Genomic DNA, 21,937 nt, shown 5'->3' with positions numbered 1-21,937 from the left:
AACCAAATTACTCTACCCTGACTGATACTTCCGCTGCCATGGCGGTTGAGGGAGCCTTGCAGTCATGTTTGGTGTCTCTATTTTATTCTCATCTTCTAAAGGGCTTCAGTGGTCATTCAGTTTCTTGGATAAGGGAAACTTAGGGGAAATAATCATTCCATCTGAGGGACTGTGGGTCTCAGCTCTTATATCGGAGTCTTGAGATTTATGATTCACAGTAACATTTGCCTGGTGAGCAGGGAAACACTGCAAATAAGGGGGCGGGTAGAAAACTCTGAGAGAGAGATGAGTTGCTCACAACTGCCACCAGGGAAACTGCAGTGTGCTCTGTGCACCACAGTTGAGGTCACACCATCCAACATCCACACCTTACTGGTCCTCAGAGAGCTGCTGACATCAATTTAAAAATCAAGTATGTGAAGTGACACCTGCCCGTCTGTTAGGAATGCTGGAGGACATGTAATAAAGACAAAGCTGTGTCTTTTTGTTGCTCTATCAGCTGGACAGGATACTGAAAATGACTTCTAACAAATAAATCTCTAAGAGTTGACAGAGCAGTGTGCTTGGTTGTCATCGTTTCTGCATGGCGTATGAAGACTTCAATTTCATTGGAAAGTTCCTCTCCTCCTCACCAAGGAGCCCGTATCACCAGAGTTATGCAGAGGAGCACTGCCCTCAGCTGGGAGCACCTCATTAGGACTCACATAGCTCAGCATCCATAGGAGGCATGACCCCGGACCGCCATGGGTGGCACAGCTCCATGTTCTACAGACTGGACTAGAAGAGTCACAACTCACCCAGTGATGGCGTCATGTTGCCAATGACAACAGGCTCAGGGATGTCGGACCCAGGAGCATACCCTGTGGTCCAGGCCACAGACAGCCCGCCGTATGTGCCTCTCCTGGAGACCAGGACCTGGCTGGTGCCTACTGTGATGTCCGTGAGTTGGAAAGCAGTGGATTCAAATCCAACCTAAAGAAAGAAAGATATGCTTAGAGGACTCAACTCCTGTCTAAACTTTCCTGGTCTCTGAAAAATGGGTTAAACATTAATTCCTCTCCGGATTATACAATTTAGTCCCCCATATGATAACCTATTCAGAAGAGAAATACTTAAGAAAAATCTGATTTGAAATTTCATATTGCCACTCCTTCAGATTTCTTTTTTAAAAGACATAATTATTTGAATTATAAAGTATTTAAAAAGATAAATGTAGATGTAATCAACCGTCTTTTTAAATAAGAAACACAGAACCAATGCAAAGAAGAAAGCCAAGAGGTCAGAGCTAAGAGCTAAAACCTGACCCTTCCTCCTGCGGTGGTCCTACCTCTCCGAACCAGAGCTACTTTCTGTGTTAAAGTCCTTATATAGAATTTCTGTTCTGCCTTCTCATTGGTTGCAAACCCAACCACATGACCGCCTCATCACGGCCTGTCTGTATAGACCTCCAGGTCTTCTATGGTTGGTATTGAGATTAAAAGCATGTGTATCCAATACTGGCTGTATCCCTAAACACACAGAGACTTACCTAGCTCTGCCTACCAAGTGCTGGGATTACAAGCGTATGCCACCACGGCCCTGCTTTCCTATGGCTTGCTAATAGCTCTGACTCCTGGGCAACTTTATTTATTAACATACAAATAACATTTTAATACAAATAAAATATCACCATAGATAAATGTAATAATAATTAAGTGAAAGCAGAGCAAAAGAGTGTAAGTTACATGGCTTTAAAAGTCTGTCGTGGCTGTGTGTCTCTCATTTATTCATTAATATTACTTATTTATTTATCCTTCAGACAGGGTAACTCACTAGATTGCTGAGGGTTCACCATGACCTCCCAATCCTCCTGCCTCAGCCTGCAGAGTGCTGGGGTAAGACATGAACCACCACGACCAATTCTTAGAGAGACTTTAGTGTGACCTGTTCATTGGAGTTTGGAACCCAATCTGTCTAGAACTGAAATTGGCGGCTCGTAGATTTAACACATTTCCTTCCTTCTTCATCAAAGTAAAACCCTATATTAAGGCCTCCAGCTCTTTCGTTCAGCTTGACTTTTTTTTTTTTTTGGCTTCCTAGCTTCCAGGGAAAGTTTGTTGTTTGTTCTGTTGGACTACGCTCCACACAATCATCAAATGAGAATTCATGCTAACGGTAACTCTTCCAGGGAATGGGATTTGTAGCTGAAATCCGTTCTAATCAGTGGTTTAGAAGCAATTACACTGATCCCTAGTCTTGTACCCTCATCTGAACGAACAGCTCAGGTTATATCTCTTGGCCTAAACAATGGAAATCTAGTTACCACTGAACCAGCAATTGTAGATTAAGACATCTCTCCCCTTCTAAAGCTCTGATGAGGCACATCTGAAAACATGGGTTTTCTGAGGGACACTTCTGGAGCTCTGGAAGGCCAAAGAGCAACAGCAACTTCAAGATGTTGCTGGTTACCACAGCCCTGGGGCTGGAACTCACTGTGTAGACCTGGTTGGTCACACAGAGATCGCCTGCCTCTGCCTCCTGGGATTAAAGGTGTGTGCCACCATGGATGGTCTATTTTGCTTGTTTTTAACGTTTGTGGACCCCATTTTAGGGACAGAACAAATTCATTCCCTGTGAAGGAGGTGTGCAGGAGGGAGCTGCTGAAGAGCATCCACTAATGGCCTGAAATCATCCATGCCTGTCCAGTAATCTGCCGCATGCTACATCCCTGCTAGGCCAGGCTTACACTCTCCACTGGGACCCTGAGGAAGCAGTGAGGCAGGGTATGTCTCAGTTCAGCTTGGCAAACACATGCTGTAGCCAACAGCACTTTTTTTTTTTCTTTTCTGGAAAGGACCTATAAGGAAAGGGGTTTAGTTGTCTTGTTTTGTTTTTGTGAGCCTGTGAGGTGACTGGAAATAATTTTTTTCCACAAAGGCCTTAGATGGCTCACCCGTCTTAGACCCGGGTTAGACCACTCACTGACAGTGATGGACATCAGCACAAACTCTGGGCAACCAAAGCCCAGGTATTAATGATAAACATGAACACTGTTAGAAAATGAAAATGTCTACAGGGCTTCATTCCAATTTTAATTACTCAGAATTAAACACCTCAGTATTAAAGATTTGACATTAACACAGAAATTTTGGCTTTAGGTGACTAGTCCTTTAAAAAGGACCTTATATTCTAGGCCAGCTGTACAAGATGAAATCTTTCAACAATGCTGAAAAGGCAAAAAATTTTCTAACAAATATTTAAAGTGGACAAATTATTTTTATATAATGGATCCTTTGATATTTACGGGGCTATTTTAAATTTGAGAAAGTGGTTAATCTTAAAAACAAAAACAAACAAACACACTGCCCGCTCCAAAGCCTCTTTTGTCCGTGTTTTCCCTGGTATGCCAACCACGCTCCAGGGGATAGTCTCACCCCAAGAACACACGGGCCACACAAATTGAATTTGGTGGGTTTTTAAATTTTAAAAACGGGGACAAGAAATTGAATGAGTGGGGAGGTGAAGCATAAATCTTGGAGGCATTATGGGGAAGGAGAAGAGGATGAGCATGATCAAAATTCACTGCATTTAATTCGCAAAGAATGAAAAAACACAACACATTTAAAAAATAATAATTCTTGAAGACCTTAGTGCTTCCTGTTCGCGCTGCCCTCTTGTGGTTGGCTGAGAGAACTACACCCAGAGCCGCTTACCTGGGAATTGGCAGCTTCCTCGGGAACAGGAAGACGGACTGATTTTGCTTCCTGGAGAATTGTTGGTGTTCCATAGAAAGGTCCACTCAGAAGCATCACAGACACCAGCTGCAGGGTGAAATTGGAGCCCAGCGACAGGAAGACCTGTGAACAGTTAAGTCATCTTCAGAGTAAAGTAGAGGCCCGTGGCCTGGGTCACAGCACCGTTTATGTTCCTTGAGTAGAAGGCGGTTTCATCAGCACAGGCCTTCCCCGGGGTCTACAAAGAAGCCACCAGATTTTAGAGGGTGGGGTGTGCAGCTGTAGCTATAGAGAATAAACAGACAAACTTACAGCTGTGCCATATTCGTTCAAATGGCCTAAGGAATGCCGAGGTCCCCAGAAGGAGTGTGCACAGAGCCAAGGAGATGGAAACCACACAGTGGAGTGCAGACGGCTAGCCCAGGGAGCCCCACTTCTGCCCCTCTTCACTGAGCTAATGATGCCAATGATAGCACTCAGCATGGACGGGGACATGGAAGCCTTTGTTACTTCAACACTTTGGGCAAATAAAAATCATTAGCGCATGTGCTAGATCACCAATGTCAAAAGCTTAGCAACTAGCAAGCTGGGAGATCCTGAACTTACAAATTGCTGTCACACTAGAATTATCCGAAACCTGCAGTGTATCTTCTTCTCATGGAAATGCGGCTACTGAGGATGGCGCAGCCCTAACACAGTTCCAAACCAGGAACATTCCTAAAACAGTTGCATCTTTGGGAAGTCAAACCGTCATGCCTGTGGAGCATCTCCTTTTACTACTTCAACATGATCTTAAACACACAAAACACACGCACCGTCGTCCCAAACGTGCAGCATGAGTGAAGCACAGACCTCATTCTCTCAAGATTACATTCTCTAAGCAGAACTCTTAGGTCAGCGGTGAGCAAGCAAGCCATAACAGTGTAAGTCCTATCAACTGCATTTCTATGGTGATATACTGTGTGTCCTAATAAACTTGTCTGAAGATCAGAGAACAGAACAAGCCACTAGACTAAACATAGAGGCCAGGCAGTGGTGGCACACACCTTTAATCCTAGCACTCAAAGGGAGGCAGAGATCCACCTGGATCTCTATGAGTTCTAATCCACCCTGAACTACATGAGATTGACTCAGTCTAGGAGAGAAACTGAGCCAGGCAGTGGTGGCACACGCCTTTAATCCCAGCACTTGAGATCTCATGCCTTTGCTTGGGAAGTCACGCGCCTTTAATCCTAGCACTAAAAAGGAAGTGATATGGTGGGTGGAGAAAGGTACATAAGGCATGAGGGGACAGGAACTAAAGCCTTTGTGGCTGAGGAACTCCTTTCGGCTGAAGCCCTTTCAGCTGGAGCTCATTCAGGCTGAGGAGCTGGTGAGGTAAGAGGTGGTGGCTGTGGTTTGCTCTGCTTCTCTGATCTTTTAGCATTCACCCGAATATCAGGCTCTGGAGTAACTATTAAAAGACCGTTTAACAATTCGTGTTACCCAGATGTCCCATCCCCATGCACGTCAACTAATGTCTGGGCAGCTAATGATGTTTTTCTTCCAGTTTCATAAAGAATAAGGATCAAGTACTGTTCTGAAGTTCCAAGTCATTTATTCGGCCCTTCCTGCCTAGGCCCTCTGCTGATGGCCTATTCAGTACACACAGGCCCCAGGGGCCAACTGACAGTAAGGTTGAACATGAATCATGTCAGGGTCACACACGTGAGAATATATCTATATCTATACACATATAACATATTTGATGAATATTATGAATAAATAAAAATAATTTAAGAGCATAATGGAGAGATGCCTCAGGTTAAGAGCATTGGCTTCCCATCTGAAGGATCTAGGTTCAATTCCCAGCACCCACATGGCCGCTCAAAACTGTCTATGAGTCCAGTTCCAGGGAATCTGATGCCCTCTTCTGGCCTTTGGGCACCAGAACACATGTTGCTCACAGACAGACCTGCAGGTAAAACACTCATACACTAAAAATAAATAAACAAACATTTCAAGACCAAATAATTGATGATCCTATCATATCCATGTGCACGTGACAATGCTTGACCACGTGTTGGTAATTAACTGTTGCTGGACGTCTTAGTTAAGGTTTGTATTCCTAAGACAAACACCATGACCAAAAGCAACTTGGGGAGGAAAGGGCTTATTTCCGCTTACAACTCGTGGGTCACACCCCATCAGTGAAGGAAGTCAGGGCAGGAACTCCAGGCAGGGACCTGGAGGCAGGAACTGAAGCAGAGGCCATGCAGGACCCTGTTTACTGGCTTGCTCCTTATGGCTTGTTCAGCCTGATTTCTTTTTTTTTTTTTTTTTTTTTTTTTTTTTTTTTTTTTTTTTGGTTTTTCGAGACAGGGTTTCTCTGTGTAGCTTTGCGCCTTTTCCTGGAACTCACTTGGTAGCCCAGGCTGGCCTCGAACTCACAGAGATCCGCCTGGCTCTGCCTCCCGAGTGCTGGGATTAAAGGCGTGCGCCACCACCGCCCGGCAGTTTTTTTTTTTTTTTTTTTTTTTTTTTTTTGCAGCCTGATTTCTTATACAATAGTCCAGGGATGGAACTGCCCACACTGAGTTGGGCTCTCCTGTTTGAATCATTAATCAAGAAAATGCCAAACAGACTTGCTTACAGGCTAATTATTTTTTATTAATTAATTAATTTTCCCAGCCCAATCACAGTTTCTCCTCCCTCCCTCCTCTCCTCCCAGTCCCTCCCCCCAACCTCTCCTCTCCTTCTCCCCCATCCATTCCTTTTCCTTTCTCCCATGCATGTCAGCCAGCCATGACCCATCAAGTTGCAGTAAGTCTAGGTACCCCCTCTCCTATTAAGGCTGGACAAGGCAATCCAGTAGGAGGAAAGGGTCTCAAAAGCAGGTAAGGGTCAGAGACAACCCCTGCTCCCCAGGCTAGGAGCCCCACAAGACCAAGCTACACAGCTGTAACATGTGCAGAGGGCCTAGTTCTCTGGCTGGTGGTTCAGTCCCTGTGAGCCCATCTTAGTTGGTTCTGTGGGTTTGTGACGTCTTTGACCCCTCTGGCTCCTACAATCTTTTCTCCACCTCTTCTGCAGGATTCCCTGAGTGCTCCCTAATGTTTGGCTGTGGGTCTCTGCATCTGTTCCCATCAGTTGCTGGATAAAGCCTCTCTGATGACAGTCGGGCTAGGCGCCAATCTATGAGATTATCAGAATATCATTAGGAATTATCTCATTCATGCTTTTTTTCCTTTTTGCCAGTCCTGTTTGGCTCTATCCTAGGTCTCTGGACTGTCCATCCTCTGGGTCCTGGCCTTCCAGGCAGTGTCAGGAGCGGGCTGCCTCCTACAGCATGGGTCTCAGGCTGGACCAGTCATTGGTTGGCCACTCCCCTAATTCCTGTGCCACCTTTGTCCCAGCATATATTGTAGGCAGGGCTAAATGTAGGTCAGAGGTTATGTGGCTGCGTTGGGGTCCCAAGCCCTCCTCTGAAAGTCTTGCCTAGTTACAGGAAATGGCCAGTTCAGGCTACATATCTCCTAGGGCTAGGAGCCTGTAGGGGAATCTTATGGAGGAATATTTCTCAATTGAAAGTCCCTCTTCCCAATCGACTCTATCTTGTGTCAGCTAAAAAAACCAAACAAACAAACAACCAGGGCAGTGGGACTTCTTTTGCACAGACGGAAGCACATAGCAGTAGGGATAAAGTCCCTCATCTCTGTCATTGCGGAGCTTCTTACAGTAACTGGTGTGGCCTTAGTGCTTCACAGCTGGTCAAGCAGAAGGGTGAAACTGCTTCTGCATTCTGACCTGCACTCTTCTACCACCAGACTAACTCCTTCAGTGTGACCACGGCTCTCAGTGTCCGTCTGCGCCCACGAAGGAACGCGGTTGCAGCAACATCCTACAATCCAATCCAACGTCCTGGAGTTAGACCAACATCAAGGATGCTTTTAGCTTTCAGAAGCTGATGGAATCTTTCCTTGTTCTTAGATGCTCTTAAAGATCAGAAGCCACCGCACAAATGGTTCAACATTTGCGCTTCTTCGACCAAAGCCCTCCCTTCCACCCAGCGATGGAGAGCAGAGAGAAGTCCGTGAGAACTCTTTCTTACACCTAAAGCCTCAAATTTTAAGGACAAGTGAATTATGTGCATTGCAGGTGATATGGAAGAAGATGACCATCGGGAAAAGTCCTGTGTTAGGTTCACATGCCTGTAAACCTTTGCTCCAAACACTTCCTTGGAAGATCAACCCCTGAGTGCTGCCAGTCTATGCATGGTCTAGTATCCTCCACGGAAGTATGGACAGCCTATCAGTGTGCATAACTGTGAAGAAAACTGACCCTTCCTTTCCAGTAACCAGCAATTGTCAATAGCTCCTTAGCTAGTGGTGGGGCTTTAGACACCTTTCCCTATCTGCATTGGGATTTTGACTGGCTAGATCATGTGTAAGATTTGTGATGTATATAATCACATTGCTGTGAGTTTGTGTGTGCAATGGCTCTATCATATCAAGAAAACAGTTTCACAGCAGTCCTCCACTACCTCTGGCTCTCACAATCATTTCAAACATCTTCCTCAATGATCCCTGGGCCCTTGGTCCAGGGTGATGTGGAGAGATGTGTTGTTTACGGGTTTCCTCTGAGACTGAAATATTCCCTCCTGCAGGGAAGCTCCTTAAGAAGGAAGATAAACAATAAGACCACATGAGAACAGGAAGAAGCAAAGTGCTAGAGAGGCCCACAGAAATCCACAAAGATACCCACACAACAGACTGCCAGCAATGGTCGAGAGACAGCCCCAACTGACCTACTCTGGTGATAGGATGGCCAAACCCCCTAATTGTCGTGCTAGAAACCACATCCAATGACTGAGGGAACTGGATGCAGAGATCCATGGCCAGGCCCCAGGTGGAGCTCTAGGAGTCCAGTTGGTGAGAAAGAGGAGGATTTGCATGAGTGAGAATTGTTGAGACCAAGATTGGAAAAAGCACAGGGACAAATAGCCAAATGAATGGAAACACATGAACTATGAACCAATAGCTGAGGGGTCACCAACTGGATTAGGCCCTCTGAATGTGTGAGACAGTTGATTGGCTTGATCTGTTTGGGAGGCATCCAGGCAGTGGGACCAGGTCCTGTGCTCATTGCATAAGTCGGCTGTTTGGAACCTGGGGCTTATGCAGGGACACTTGGCTCAGCCTGGGAGGATGGGACTGGACCTGCCTGGACTGAGTCTACCAGGTTGATCTCAGTCCTCGGGGGAGTCTTTGCCCTGGAGGAGATGGGAATGGGGGGTGGGCTGGGGGAAGGGGAGGGGGGTGGGAGGGGGGGAGAACAAGGGAATCGGTGGCTGATATGTAAAATTAAATTATTAAGAAAAAATAGCCCTAGGAAGTCCCTGACACTGACCAGCTTCTTTGGGCCCCGTCTTCCCAAGAGTACACCAGCCAAGCTGCAGAGAAAACTCTGAGACTAGTACAACAGCTGCCTGGAAGAAGCAGAACCAGCTGAGCTTCCTGGAAGAGGTTTCGGTCAACTGAGCCACTTAGAAAGGACCCTCGGAAACCACCGGAGCTGCCTGCAGGCTGAGCAGTGTGCTCCAGGTTCCCAGCTTTGGCCATGCAGCTGTCTCTGAGTCATTTCTACTCCTGTAAATATCCCCTCACCTGCTAAGTTAACATGGGTCTCATTTTCCCACGTTCTTTTATGTCTTCTAGTCCTGATATTTTTTTAGGCACAGGATATAGAATTTAAAAATTGACAAATCAGAGCCATACATGAATCAGTTTCCCACAAATCTTCAAAAATGCAGGAACAACTGCGAAGCCAATGTCTAACCAAAAGTCTCAGTTTTCCCCATTCATTAAAACACCAGCAAAAAATAAAGAGCTAAGTTTGGAAAAGATTAAAAGGTTGCATGGTGTGGTGGTTTGAAAGAAATGGTCTCTATGCGCCCGTAGGAAGGGACGCTATCAGGAGGCATGGCTTTGTTGGGGGAGGCCAGGCCTTGTTGGAGGAATTACGTCACTGGAGTGTAGGCTTTGAGTTCTCAGATGCTCGAACCAGGCCTAGAGTGTCTCCCTTTCTCTTCCTGATGCCAGCTGATCTGGATGTAGAACTCTCAGCTCCTTCTCCAACAGCATGTCTGACTTGACGCCACCATGCTTCCTGCCATGACAATGGACTAAACCTCTGAAATTGTAAGCTAGCCTCGATTAAATGTTTTCCTTTATAGGAGTTGCTGTGGTCACAGTGTCTCTTCACAGTAATAGAAACCCTTACTAAGACATGCGGTAAGTACAAATTCTTTTTTTTTTTTTTTTTTTTTTTGGTTTTTCGAGACAGGGTTTCTCTGTGTAGCTTTGCGCCTTTCCTGGAACTCACTTGGTAGTCCAGGCTGGCCTCGAACTCACAGAAATCCGCCTGGCTCTGCCTCCCGAGTGCTGGGATTAAAGGTGTGCGCCACCACCGCCCGGCGTACAAATTCTTTTAATAGGCATGCTGTTTATCATGTAAAGGGGTGTAACTGTCATGGATCACAAATTTATATGCAACTTGGAAGACATGAATGGAAAATTACTGTGTTTCCCCACTAGTGTCTCACGGGCTTCCTTCTATCATCTTTCGGCATCATTGTAAGGAACTCTGAAAGCTGTTGTTTTCAGGAATATAGAAGACTGGGTGTGCATTAGTTAAAATGTAGCTTCATGCTCATTAAAGCTTTCCCATTTACCACAGTGCTGGGTTGACTCATGGCATAGATCTACAATGGAAGACATGTCATGTTATCTACAATTCTTCAATTCTTCTCCAACCTCCTCAAAACTGGGCATGTCCACCCACCTTCTGGCCACTTCTAGCCATTTCTTGAAGAACCTTCAACAAAGTGGCAAGTCTCGCCTCTCTGTTCTAGTCCTTTAGCTAACATGGGCAGACCAGCATGATCAAATGAAAGCATCACTCTGGTGCTCAGGCTGTCTCTGAACTACTTGGGTTCTCCCAACGGCTTCACCATTCTTGCACTGAGACAATGCCCTAAGGCAGTTTATTACCTTTAAATATTGAAATAAGCATGTCAATGGATCAGGAGGTACACAAGGGCTCTCCCAAGGGAGTTCTGCTAGAACTTTCAGGAATTTGAAGAAGTGCTACAAACCTGATTCTTCAAAGGCACCAAGTCTACTTTATATCTGGCGCCATCTTTGATCACCAGCTGTCTCTCTTCATTTTCAGAAGCAATGGGGTCTTCTTTATTATCAGACAGTATTCGAAATCTAACAGTCACATCACCGAACATTCCAGCAAGGCGGGTGACATTAATTTGGATGGACCTAATGAGGTTCTGCCCAATCAGTACCGACTGATGATCTGAATACAGGGCAAATACACCATGTGGGTCGTCATTTGCAGACACAGAGAACCAGGCGGTGCATTTTTCCAGGTCCAGTTCTGCACCTCCCTCTACAGAAACAAGCCGGACAGCATATTCTTCCTGTATCTCAGGTATATCATCTGGCAGCAAATGGACATCGAAGCTTGCTTCACTCTCTCCATCAGCAATGAGAAAAAGTCCACTGGTGAAAAGAAAGTCTCCAGTGAGATCAAACTCACTGCTGAGCTCCCAGTGCACCTGGGATGAAAAGAAGAAAATCAGCAGTTCCATAACTCGGCATGTGGAACAAGAAACCTCCCAATTATGTTTCCTCTGTGTCATGCAAAATGGAAATGGAAATTATATGTTGCTACATTTAGATAAACTTGGAAGTATATACTAGTTTGGAAAGTACATTAACTCCTTTCATATAGAATATGAAGGACAGGGTGTGTTTTAATCTTATTATTGACTTGCTTTTAAAATAAGAGTATGATTTGAAAAGAAGCAGGCAAACTCTAATGTGCCAGCCAGTTCCACACATACATCAGTGTGTGGACCATACACAATATTTCAAGGCCAACAATAAGTACATGATATATCCTAAATCACTTCTGGACATAACATCTGGAGACCTGCAGACCATACTGTAGAGATTCTTGCACATCCACATTTTTATTTGTGGATGTTTTTATTTGCATGCAAGTTTAACAGTAAAGTTTCTAAAAGTTGCTGCCTCGTTCACTATAGCAAAGAATTGGAATCAACCTAGTTGTCTATTAACAGATGACTGGATAATGAAATTCTGGGGTGTGTGTGTGTGTGTGTGTGTGTGTGTGTGTGTGTGTGTGTGTGTGTGTATAAAGAAAATGAAGTTAAAATTTTGCAGGAAAATTGGTGAACTTAGAATGTACAATATCAAGAGAAACCACATAAGCTCAAGAAGGGAAAAAAACACAAGGTTTCTTTCATATGTGGAATCTAGCCAATAATATATGCATATATGCAAACCAAAGTACATGGGGCTACAGTATAACATGAAAGAAAAAACAAGAAATGCTAATTATTGGGGGATGAGGAAGGACTGAATATGGTCATGGTCACTAATTATAAAAAAAAAGATAAAGAGCGAATTGTTCCTCCAGTTCTAATTCTGTCACAGATTTTTGTTGTTGTTTATTTTGGTGACAGTAAGTGCACAAAATATAGTTGAAACTGAAAGTATAATATTTAGTGTGATGCTCCAAAGCTTCCATTTTTAACGCCTGTTTTAACTGTTAATTGAATCAAACAGACTTTGGGTCAAGTTAATTTTGGCATGGTTTTTACTTGAATGCAAGTTTAACAGTAAAGTTTCTAAAAGTTTTCAAAATAAGTTTATAACTCATTATTTATTTTTGTGTTTTCTTATTAAAATAATATTTAAAATAATAGTTAATCATTACTTCACATGTGCTGTCACTAGATAACAAACTTTCAAATAAAAAACTAACAAGCCTAGTTAATCTTCAGTTCAAAGGAGAGATGAGGTGTTTAGGGAAATTTCACAAAGTGTAAAACATATGACAGTCTGAACAAACAGACCACCTTATCTGTTAGCCATACCATCAGGACTCCCAAGACCACCAAAGCAAGATTCACCAACAAACACAGGACAAAGTTCTTCAGAAAACTTTTGCTTCCATAGAAATGTTCTGTGAGAAATAAGCCCTTGACAAAGATAATAAGCAATTTACAAAAATCACTGAGGGGCTTCAGAAGGGGAGTCGAGAAAACACGAAACACCTCAGCCCTTCATAATAATGAAGATGGTTGGCTCTGCTCACGGTACCAAATTTAATTTAGAGAGCACATCGGGGCCGGTTCTCACTGCAGAATGCAAAGGCACTAAGCCTCTTAGCTCCTCTGAAAACCCTAGTAATTTCAAGTCAGCATAATCTTTAATTAACTAGAACATAAGATTTCTCTGTCCCCTAATCACATATGTGAGGCAAACTGATACTCCTTCAGGAAAATCAAAGAACAGCCAATACCGTGATCTCTCCAGAGCTGCCTCTGGCTCTTGTCACATGGAAGGAAATGAGTGTGGGTCCATCTGGTGGGGTTGGCTCTGAATATGTCTTCTTAGATAAAGACTCCGGAGCAAACTGAACGACTCCGTTCGGATCACCAAACTTTTGTACCTAACAAACATTAACAGGACGTGAATAGAATATAGAAAAATGATGACAAAATCTAACAGGTTAACAATCTAACAGGTTAACCTTAGCATAACCAGAAGGAATTCTACACAGAAGCAGTACTTGAATATAACCCTACCAATCCACTTGATATAAAAAAAAAAAATCTTCCTTACTACACTTGACTATGATCTAGATCAAATCGTTTCTTATTCTCCAAAGATAGAAGCAAATAAAGATGGTGACTCAAAGAAAGCAAAGGGGTAACTGTTTCATGCTGGCATTTTATTCACCATAGACCTCATCCATCTAGCCACGTGGCATCAGTTGCATGCTTCCTATGATACAGAGCAGACAGAGACAAAGGCCCTGTGGGCAGTAGCTGTTCCTTCTGAAGCTGAGGATCAAGCTCAGTGCGTGTTTCACCACTGAGCGATACTCCCCAGCCCCCACGCTGTTTAATGCTGTACACTACACAGGCAAGGATATGGTGTTAAACTGTCTGGTGAAACTCCATTCTAGATATCGCCGTGAAAGTACTTGTAGATACAATTAGCTTTTGAGTCAGTTGTTCTAAATGAAACATATTACCCCCGATAATGTGGGTAAATCTCACCCAATCAGCAGGAAGATGGAACAGTAAAGAGGGAAGATTGGAACTCAGGAGCCAAGCTTGACTTCCCTGGCCCTGCCACATGGAATACCAAGAACATTGCAACTCTTTCATGTTTCCTGCCTACTCACCAAATTCATGCATCCCTCCCTCGTCTCCTCCTTTTCTCCTTCCCCTCTCCTCTCTCTTTCCCTGTAAACCCCTCTTTCTTCCCTTCCCCCATACATGGTATATATGCACATTTGCCTGTGTGTATGTGTGTGCTTACATATGTGTGCATACATGAGTGTGCATGCGTGTGTGTGTACATGTGTGTGTATGCATGCATGTGTGTGTGCATGCGTGTATGTATGTATGTATGTATGTGTGTGTACATGCATTCATGTGTATATGTGTGTGCATGCATGTGTGTGCATACATGCGTGTGTGTGTGGGGGGGGTGTTTCCCTTTGGTTCTCTTTCTCAGAAAACCACTAACATATCCAGACCCACAAACAGAGTTTTCAAAAATGAAATCTATCATTTCTCTGTACTGTTTTCAGAAGGCATTATTTTCCCCAGAGCCTCCCCTCTGCTAACTGTGTAGTTCATATGAAAGACATGGAAGTCAGGTCAGATCCAACCACTGTGCCACATGAAAAGAACCTTTAGTCTGACTCACAAAGAGTTAATAATTTTTAAAAAGTTTGATGACAAGATACTCTGTTTACCACAACATAATAAATACCTCATCTCTAGAAATGTCAAATATTCTCCACATGCCAAAGTTCCTCTAAAATTATTTTCTCTAAAATTTTCTATAAAATGTTAGTTATAAGTACTTTAACATTCTATTAAAATTTCAGTAAAATTATCAATAGTGAAGCTGCTATGTAATTAACTAATATAAAAATAAGAATGTTTGACTTATGAGAATTACTAAAACTTCATGTTATTGTTTGTTTTGAGACAGGGTTTTCTGTACACCAGGCTGGCCTCAAACTCACTATGTAGCAGAGGCTAACCTTGCCTCCACCTCCTCAGTGCTGGGGTTATATTATAGGCACATATCACCACATGTGGTATTTGGAATGCTAGGCTCAAACCCTGGGTTTCATGCATGCTAGACAAGCAGTACATAAACTGAACCACATCCCCAGCGCCTTCTAAAGGTTTTAGTATTTCAGTTCCACATTAGCATGTCTCAAGCAATAGAAATAACTTTCTGATAAATCCATTAAATTCCAAACTTTTTCAGTGAAGGCATTCAGACTTACTGTTATTGCAACAGCTTCTGCTCTGGGGTCTAACTTAGCGTCTTTTGAAGGCTTCAGCTGAACAACAAAAGTCTCTTCAGCTTCAGTTTCCTCATGAGGACACATGGTAAGAATGATGGTTCTCACCCCGCCTTCTCCCTCTCCGAAAGAGACTGTCCCACTCACAGGGTCCTCAATGTCTCCATTCTGTGGTGGTAGGGCTTCCTGAGAATTGGGCCCTACGATCTCCCAGTTCACCTGCAAGGTGTATAGAGTTTCAGTAAAGATGACCAATTTTAAGCAAGGGACTTTTGCAGTCCATGTGCAATTACTAAGAGTACACAGATATGAAACTATTCTAGGATACATTGGGCTAATTCCTGGTTTATCTGTGCTGAAAATAGTATTTTCAAAAAAAGATGAAAAATCATACCTAGTAATTTATAATAATCACAGATAAACAAAAGTATATTTTAGATATTTATGTTACAAACACACAAACATGGGTAAAGTTATGAGTCCAACACTTTCCAGCATGTGCTTAGATCCTGCCAATCAGAACATGCTAGAATAAGACACCAAAACTGAAAATTCTGCCTTGTGCAGATTTTTCTGAATATACTTAAATTCCCGTTGTAAAAATGAGTACAAATGTTCATACATTTGATCAGAAAGTAGTATTTGGATTATAGCAAACATAGCTTTGGGTTTCTATAATTCTAATTTGTATAGTTTTTATATCCTTTAGAGGGAAAAGATCACATGATTCTTTTCGCTTATCACTTTCTACTTCAGAAGCACTGGACTACCCTCTCCCTCTGGAGACACCATGCCTCTTCTTTCTTGCCTCACATGATGCTTACAGGACTCTCACCTTCCTAGGTTTCTTCCCTCTTTATTTCCAGCCTTCCTTCCTCTGATCCCTGTAAGGCAGGAGCCCATAGCTCAGCTCTATATTCCGCACAAGCTAGCTATATCACAGGGTCATGGGGTCAGCGGCTCCCTACACAAACACCTGCTGTGCCTTGTCATCCCTAGTCACCTAACAACAAGCAGACTCAGCCTTTGTGACCCTCCTGGGACTTGTCCAGCAGGATCTGAAATTAAAATGTGTAAAAGCAGAATTCTTAAATATTTACTCCAGCAATGAAATTTCATAAGGCTGGTACCACAGTCCAGCTGCTTCTAGGAGTCATCCACGATTTCTCTCTTCTTCAGTCTCCATCTTTAACCCAACAAACTGTCCACATCTTGTTCTCTCGATCTCCATCACTCATGACTGACTTCTTGACAATCCATCTTTCATGTGGCAGCTAAAAGTGAGCTATGCCAGTGAAAACAGGGTCACGTATTCTCTGGCTAAGTCTCCCTTAATGGTATGCTCTTCCCACTTGTGATAATGTCTTGAACTGGCCCTGGATCAGTCCTAGGTCCTATATGATCAATGACCTGTGCACTGTCTGATCCTTTCATTAAGCCCCCAACCATGTGGACTTCTCCTACCAACAGGTCGGGCTTATTCCTCTGCAGGATCCATTATTCCTATTTCCCAAGCCATTGCATGTTAGATAATCCAGGTCACTCAGTCCATGTATCCCAACACTATAAGTAGATCACCACAATCATGCTTTTGTTAAAAAAAATTGTTTGCTACTATTCAAGTTTATCCAAGTGAGCACTGTGAAAACAGAGATCATGTCATTTCCAAACATGTTCTCACCTACTGAACTGACTAATGTTTATCAGAGTCGTTCATTCACTGCCTAATTTGCTGCTAAGAGTTCCTGAAAACAGAGGTATGGCTTATACACTTCTATAGACTTCATCAATCTTAGAAGCCACTTAACACTTACAATGAAATTAGTAAATACTATAGATGGATAGATAGATAGATAGATAGATAGATAGACAGACAGACAGACAGACAGACAGACAGACAGATAGATAGATAGATAGATAGATAGATAGATAGACAGACAGTTGAGCACATCTGGGGAATAGAAAATCCAACATCATATATAACACATCAGAATTACTTTTAACATCATAGGAAGAATGACTCTACCTGAATCTCTCCCAAGAGTCTTCCAGTCCGCTCCAGCACCAAGTGTAAAACCATTGTGGAGTTGGGGTTAGGAATAGAAATCTTGCTTTGGTTGAGAAATCTGATGACGTCAAATGGAGAGTCCCTTCTGGTAATTGTGATTTTGCTCACTAGGTGGTGCCCAAGGACTGCTCCACCAGTCACTCCAGTAAGCAGAATTTCAAACTGCTCTTCAAATTCCCTGCATGGCAAGAAGGAGCAGCCTGTGAGTCTAAACATATTAAAATGCTTGTAAAATCCAAATAGCTAGTCATTTTCCAAATTGGCCATACATATTCAAGGCCCAGCAGGCACACAGCAGGGAGAGGGTGTTCGGCACAAACGCAGACTCCACATGAGGCTCTCACATCCCACTCGTTAGACTTCTTAACTGTGGAAGGCTTCAGAGTGTGGACACAAAGATGCTGCCACATCTGTACCAGACCACGTAGGGACAGAATTTTCTTTTAATCTGAGGGAAAAAACGAGGTATACAACCACGGTGCCATCCTCTTTCCCAGTCCCCTTGATCTCTCTCAAGCGTTGTTTCTCAGCAGGAATGTTCATCATCAGTGCAAACATGAGTAAAAGTTAGACCCTGGTACCCATGCTTCATGTAAGCCCACTCTGTGTCCTGTATGACCAACCTTTCATTATCATCGGCGATGGAGACATTTATAAAGCTCAGGTTCTGCCCATGCTGAAAGGCGACTGAGCTACCGTGCAGGACATAGCCTCCTGGAACAGCAGAGTAGCCCTGGGACCTGAAATCAGCTGACACATGTCCATAAGTCCCGCGAAGCCTCAACACCGGGACTGTGATCACAAGGGCATCTTCCTCCACTGTAACAGGAATGTAGAATTAGCTGGGATATTAGAAAAAGCAATCAACTTTTACATGATACAGCTAGACTGGACTAGGCAATTCAAACCAGTACTCACTCCTGGTTTGCACAATTCATAAGTTAAATTAATGAAAGTCTTAAAAATTAGTGAAAGTTTTGTCACTCGTATCTTTTAATGAAGAATATAGTTTACCAGATGTTGAAATTTAGAGTGATTAATTTTTTAAAATGTAAGCAATCTATCCAGTCATTAGTATGGGCATTCTTCCTCTTCATGCTATGTACAAATAAGAGATGCTTGCTTAACACAGTGGTAGATAAGCACAGGTTGTGTATAAAAGGATACTGGATACTTCTACATATTTAGCTGAAATACAAATAGTGCACATAAGGGAGCCTTATGATATTTATATCATGGGGTATTTTTTACATTTATATTGTGTGTTTGTGTGTGTGTGTACTAGTGTGTATATGTATGCATACACAGCACACGTGTGGTGCTTAGAGGTCAGATCCCTTCCTCCACCAGCTGGGTTTCCAGGATTGATTCCAGCTTGTCACACTTGACAACAAATTCATTTACCCACTAGGCTATCCCAATAGTCCTTGTATGAATATTTTTAAACCTACACATATAAGCTATTATATTTTTAATCCTAGAAAATCAGAAAATATCAATATTAATGTTTGATTTCAATTTAAAAATTCAAATTCAAATCTTAAACTAAAAAGTATTCATTACTAAAACTTCTCCCCAAAACAATGAATTAATGAGAAATGAGTAAATAGAAAAATATCATATTTTTTCTTGATGCAAACATTCAGCATCACTTTACCAGTCATGGACTGAAACTCAACAAAACAGTTGATGTGATAAGCTATGGCTTATCCAACGTCCTCAGAAAGGATGCAGAAGGCTCTGGTCAGCTCCTCCCTCCAGGTTCCTGCCTTGAGTTCCTGCCCTGACTCCTGGATGGTGGACTGCAAGCTAGAAGATGAAATAAACCCTTTCCTCCTCAAGCTGTTCTGGCCATGGTGTTTTATCTTGGCAATAGAAATCTAAGACACTTAGCCATCTTCCCAGCCCCTTAACAATGCTGTAAGCAGACCTATTTTAGTCATCCTTAAAGTTTAAACATCAGTTTTTTCTAGATCAAGTAACCATTTGGCTTTGCGAAATACCAAGAGACTCAAGACTACCTAAAAGTAACTGAAAATAACTTTCTTAATGTAGGGATATTTTTGTGATTAGGCAAAAATGCATATGAGAATTCAGATTCCTGTGTAATTCAGAAAATGCTGTGACCATTAGGACACCCAATTAAGCTTACCTGAGATGGCAGTGTACTCTGGATCAAATTCAATGATGCCCTCTGCATTATCATTTTTCGTTATTATGATTTGAACAATGGAGATGTTTCCAATTTCAGGAGGTTGATCTATCTGAAGTCCATTCTCTTGGATGGTAAAATCATACCCTCTTGCAAAGTCATAGGAAACAGAAATTAAAACATAATAAAATAACAAACATACACCTGTGTAGCAAGAACACGTGGTCTTTCTATTCCCTATGCCTTAGTTCTAGTAAGTATTATACTGATTCATTTATGTTGAAGTACTGCACCATGAACCTACAGCCTCACGCATGCTGGCAAACACTCTACCCCAGCACTGTAATGGCCTTAAATATCCCCGATACTAAGGCTATCTTGTGTGAAGCAGGGTTTTTATGTTGTTTCCAAGTATTGGTGCTTACATGAAACAAAGTCTAATATAAAATCACAAGTTTGGACAAAATAAAAATAATCAGACTACAAGGAAATATAATTTAATTATAATCAATATCCTTCAATCCAGTTCTCCGCTTACTTGGATAACAACAGATTTCTGCAAAAGACTTTTTCAGACTGATGTCACTGCCTTCAACAAGCTTTGACTTCCAGGCCTCTATAGCGTTTCAATTCCTAAAGTAAAAGTTTTTTAAAAGATACTAAACAATTCCAATCCTTCCTTCAGTTCCAAAATTCTTACGTGGTATTCATACCTAGAAGGATTGAAAGCTGTAAATAAGATGGTATGTGGAGCAAACTTGGAGAACCAAAGTTTATGACATTAAACGAGAGGAATAATTCTCCTAATCGGCACCCTGAGATCCCTGTGGACTGGCAGGTTACCAGAAGACCTACCAAAGCAGTGGTCTCTAGGCAAGAGGCAAAACAGGAAACACATTTAATTCTATTGCTTCTTTTTCATATCAAAGGAAGCCTAGTAATTATCTGCAAGCAAAAACTGTTTCCCAGAATCCACGTCGAAATTTGTAACTGAAAGAGGGGACAAGAAGGCAAAATCTACAAGTCCTAGTTAATCAAAGGCACAGACATGCTGGCAGAGGTGGGGAGCTACTTCTCCCAAACTGCATTCACCTAAGCAAGACTGAGCAAGGGGAGGAACTTAATTGCCATGGCCAGATACGGAATCATTTCTTGATGTTTATGTGAACTCAAAATACAGTTTCACCTCTCTAGGTAAGATAATGCATACTCTACCCAAGTTTCTGAGTGAAATACTGAGTTGGGAAAAATTTGAAGCATGATATGTATATGTGTACTGGCTGGTTCTGTGTCAACTTGACACAAGTTGGAGTCATCAGAGAGAAAGGAGCCTCAGTTGAGGAAATGCCTCCATGAGATCCAACTGCCGGGCATTTTCTCAATTAGTGATTGCTGAGGGAGAATGCAGCCCATGGTGGGTGGTGCCATCCCTGGGCTAGTGGTCCTGGGTTCTAGAAGAAAGCAGGCTGAGCAAGCCATGGGAAGCAAGCCAGTGAGCAGCACCCCTCCATGGTCTCTGCATCAGCTCCTGCCTCCAGGTTCCTGACCTGTGGGAGTTCCTGACTTCCTTCAGTGATAAACAGCAATATGGAATATAAGTCAAATAAATCTTTTTCTCCCCAACTTGATTTTTGGTCATGGTGTTTCATTGCAGCAACAGAAACTCTTAAGACAATCTGTAACTAATGAACATACATTTTAATGTCTAAGAAAACTTGCAGTCTTCTCTGAATTCATGCATTATTCTAGGAGAGGGTCCCCTCCTGTACCCTGTGTAGACTCAGGGATTCAACCAAGAGCAGTTCACTGTGCTAGTAAAGCCTCCTATTCTGTCGGTCAAGCCGCTCCAGGGAAGGAACAAGCCTCAATATGATGGATTTTGATTCTTCATTGAAAACATGCTACACCAGTTTTGTCAACTACCATTCAATTTTGTTCCAGTTTAAACTGCTATCTCAAGCATCTATCTCATTTACCCACCGAGAAGACAGTACAGACTTCAGTATACCAAGGAGAGCTGCCTCCCACTCACACTCGTTCAGGGGTCCAGAAAGGGGGTAAGCAATTCTTGCCCCCACCCACCAGATGACCACTCCCTAGAAAACAGTCAGGCTAACTCCACAGGAATCGAGAGATGTCATACCATCATCAATTCCCTGGCTTTGCGGGATGGATGCACATAACAGGACCATGCTCTCTCAGCACGGAAGCAGGGGAATAAAGTTTAGAAAATTATGAAAGTTGTAGTCTGTCTTAATCTCTTTGTTCAGTCCTGACCCAACGTCTCCCCTCTTTCTTTCTCCTCCCACACCCTCATTTCCTGGCCTTTACCTTCCCTGGAGGTCCACTTTTGTAATGGCAAGAGCAAATTCCTCGGGGCCTTCAGGAAGGTTGTCGTCAAGGATTTCAACATGCAGACTTTTCGCCCTCTCTCTGGCTTCAAAGAGGAGCTCCCCTGATGTGGGAACAAAGTCCCAGCCTGCCTCGGCCGTCCTGCTATCAGTCTCACACCAGACTCGCACACGTCCAAAAGAGCCACCTGAGCGGACAACTGTGACATTAACCTAGGAGAAAATTGCTGACCTG

At 42.9% G+C, this 21,937-nt stretch overlaps 1 protein-coding gene across 1 annotated transcript in view; it reads right to left on the bottom strand.

Moving 5' to 3' along the window:
- The window catches only part of Adgrv1 (adhesion G protein-coupled receptor V1), a 546,923-nt gene that overhangs the window by 328,033 nt on the left and 196,953 nt on the right, over nt 1-21,937 (bottom strand). The window contains exons 64-72 of the mRNA XM_052743671.1: nt 21,683-21,915; nt 19,352-19,500; nt 17,823-18,018; nt 17,158-17,377; nt 15,114-15,350; nt 13,098-13,247; nt 10,849-11,322; nt 3,693-3,836; nt 798-972 (exon numbers count right to left, since the gene is read on the bottom strand). Coding sequence (XP_052599631.1) covers nt 798-972; nt 3,693-3,836; nt 10,849-11,322; nt 13,098-13,247; nt 15,114-15,350; nt 17,158-17,377; nt 17,823-18,018; nt 19,352-19,500; nt 21,683-21,915 — 1,978 coding nt within the window. The remainder of the gene's footprint in view (nt 1-797; nt 973-3,692; nt 3,837-10,848; nt 11,323-13,097; nt 13,248-15,113; nt 15,351-17,157; nt 17,378-17,822; nt 18,019-19,351; nt 19,501-21,682; nt 21,916-21,937) is intronic.

Source organism: Peromyscus californicus, unplaced genomic scaffold (genome assembly GCF_007827085.1).
Source record: "Peromyscus californicus insignis strain IS unplaced genomic scaffold, ASM782708v3 Scaffold_18__1_contigs__length_77618521, whole genome shotgun sequence".
In the NCBI taxonomy this organism is placed as follows: Eukaryota; Metazoa; Chordata; class Mammalia; order Rodentia; family Cricetidae; genus Peromyscus; species Peromyscus californicus.
Note: the sequence above shows the minus strand (reverse complement) of the source record. Positions and strands in the feature narration are given on the sequence as shown.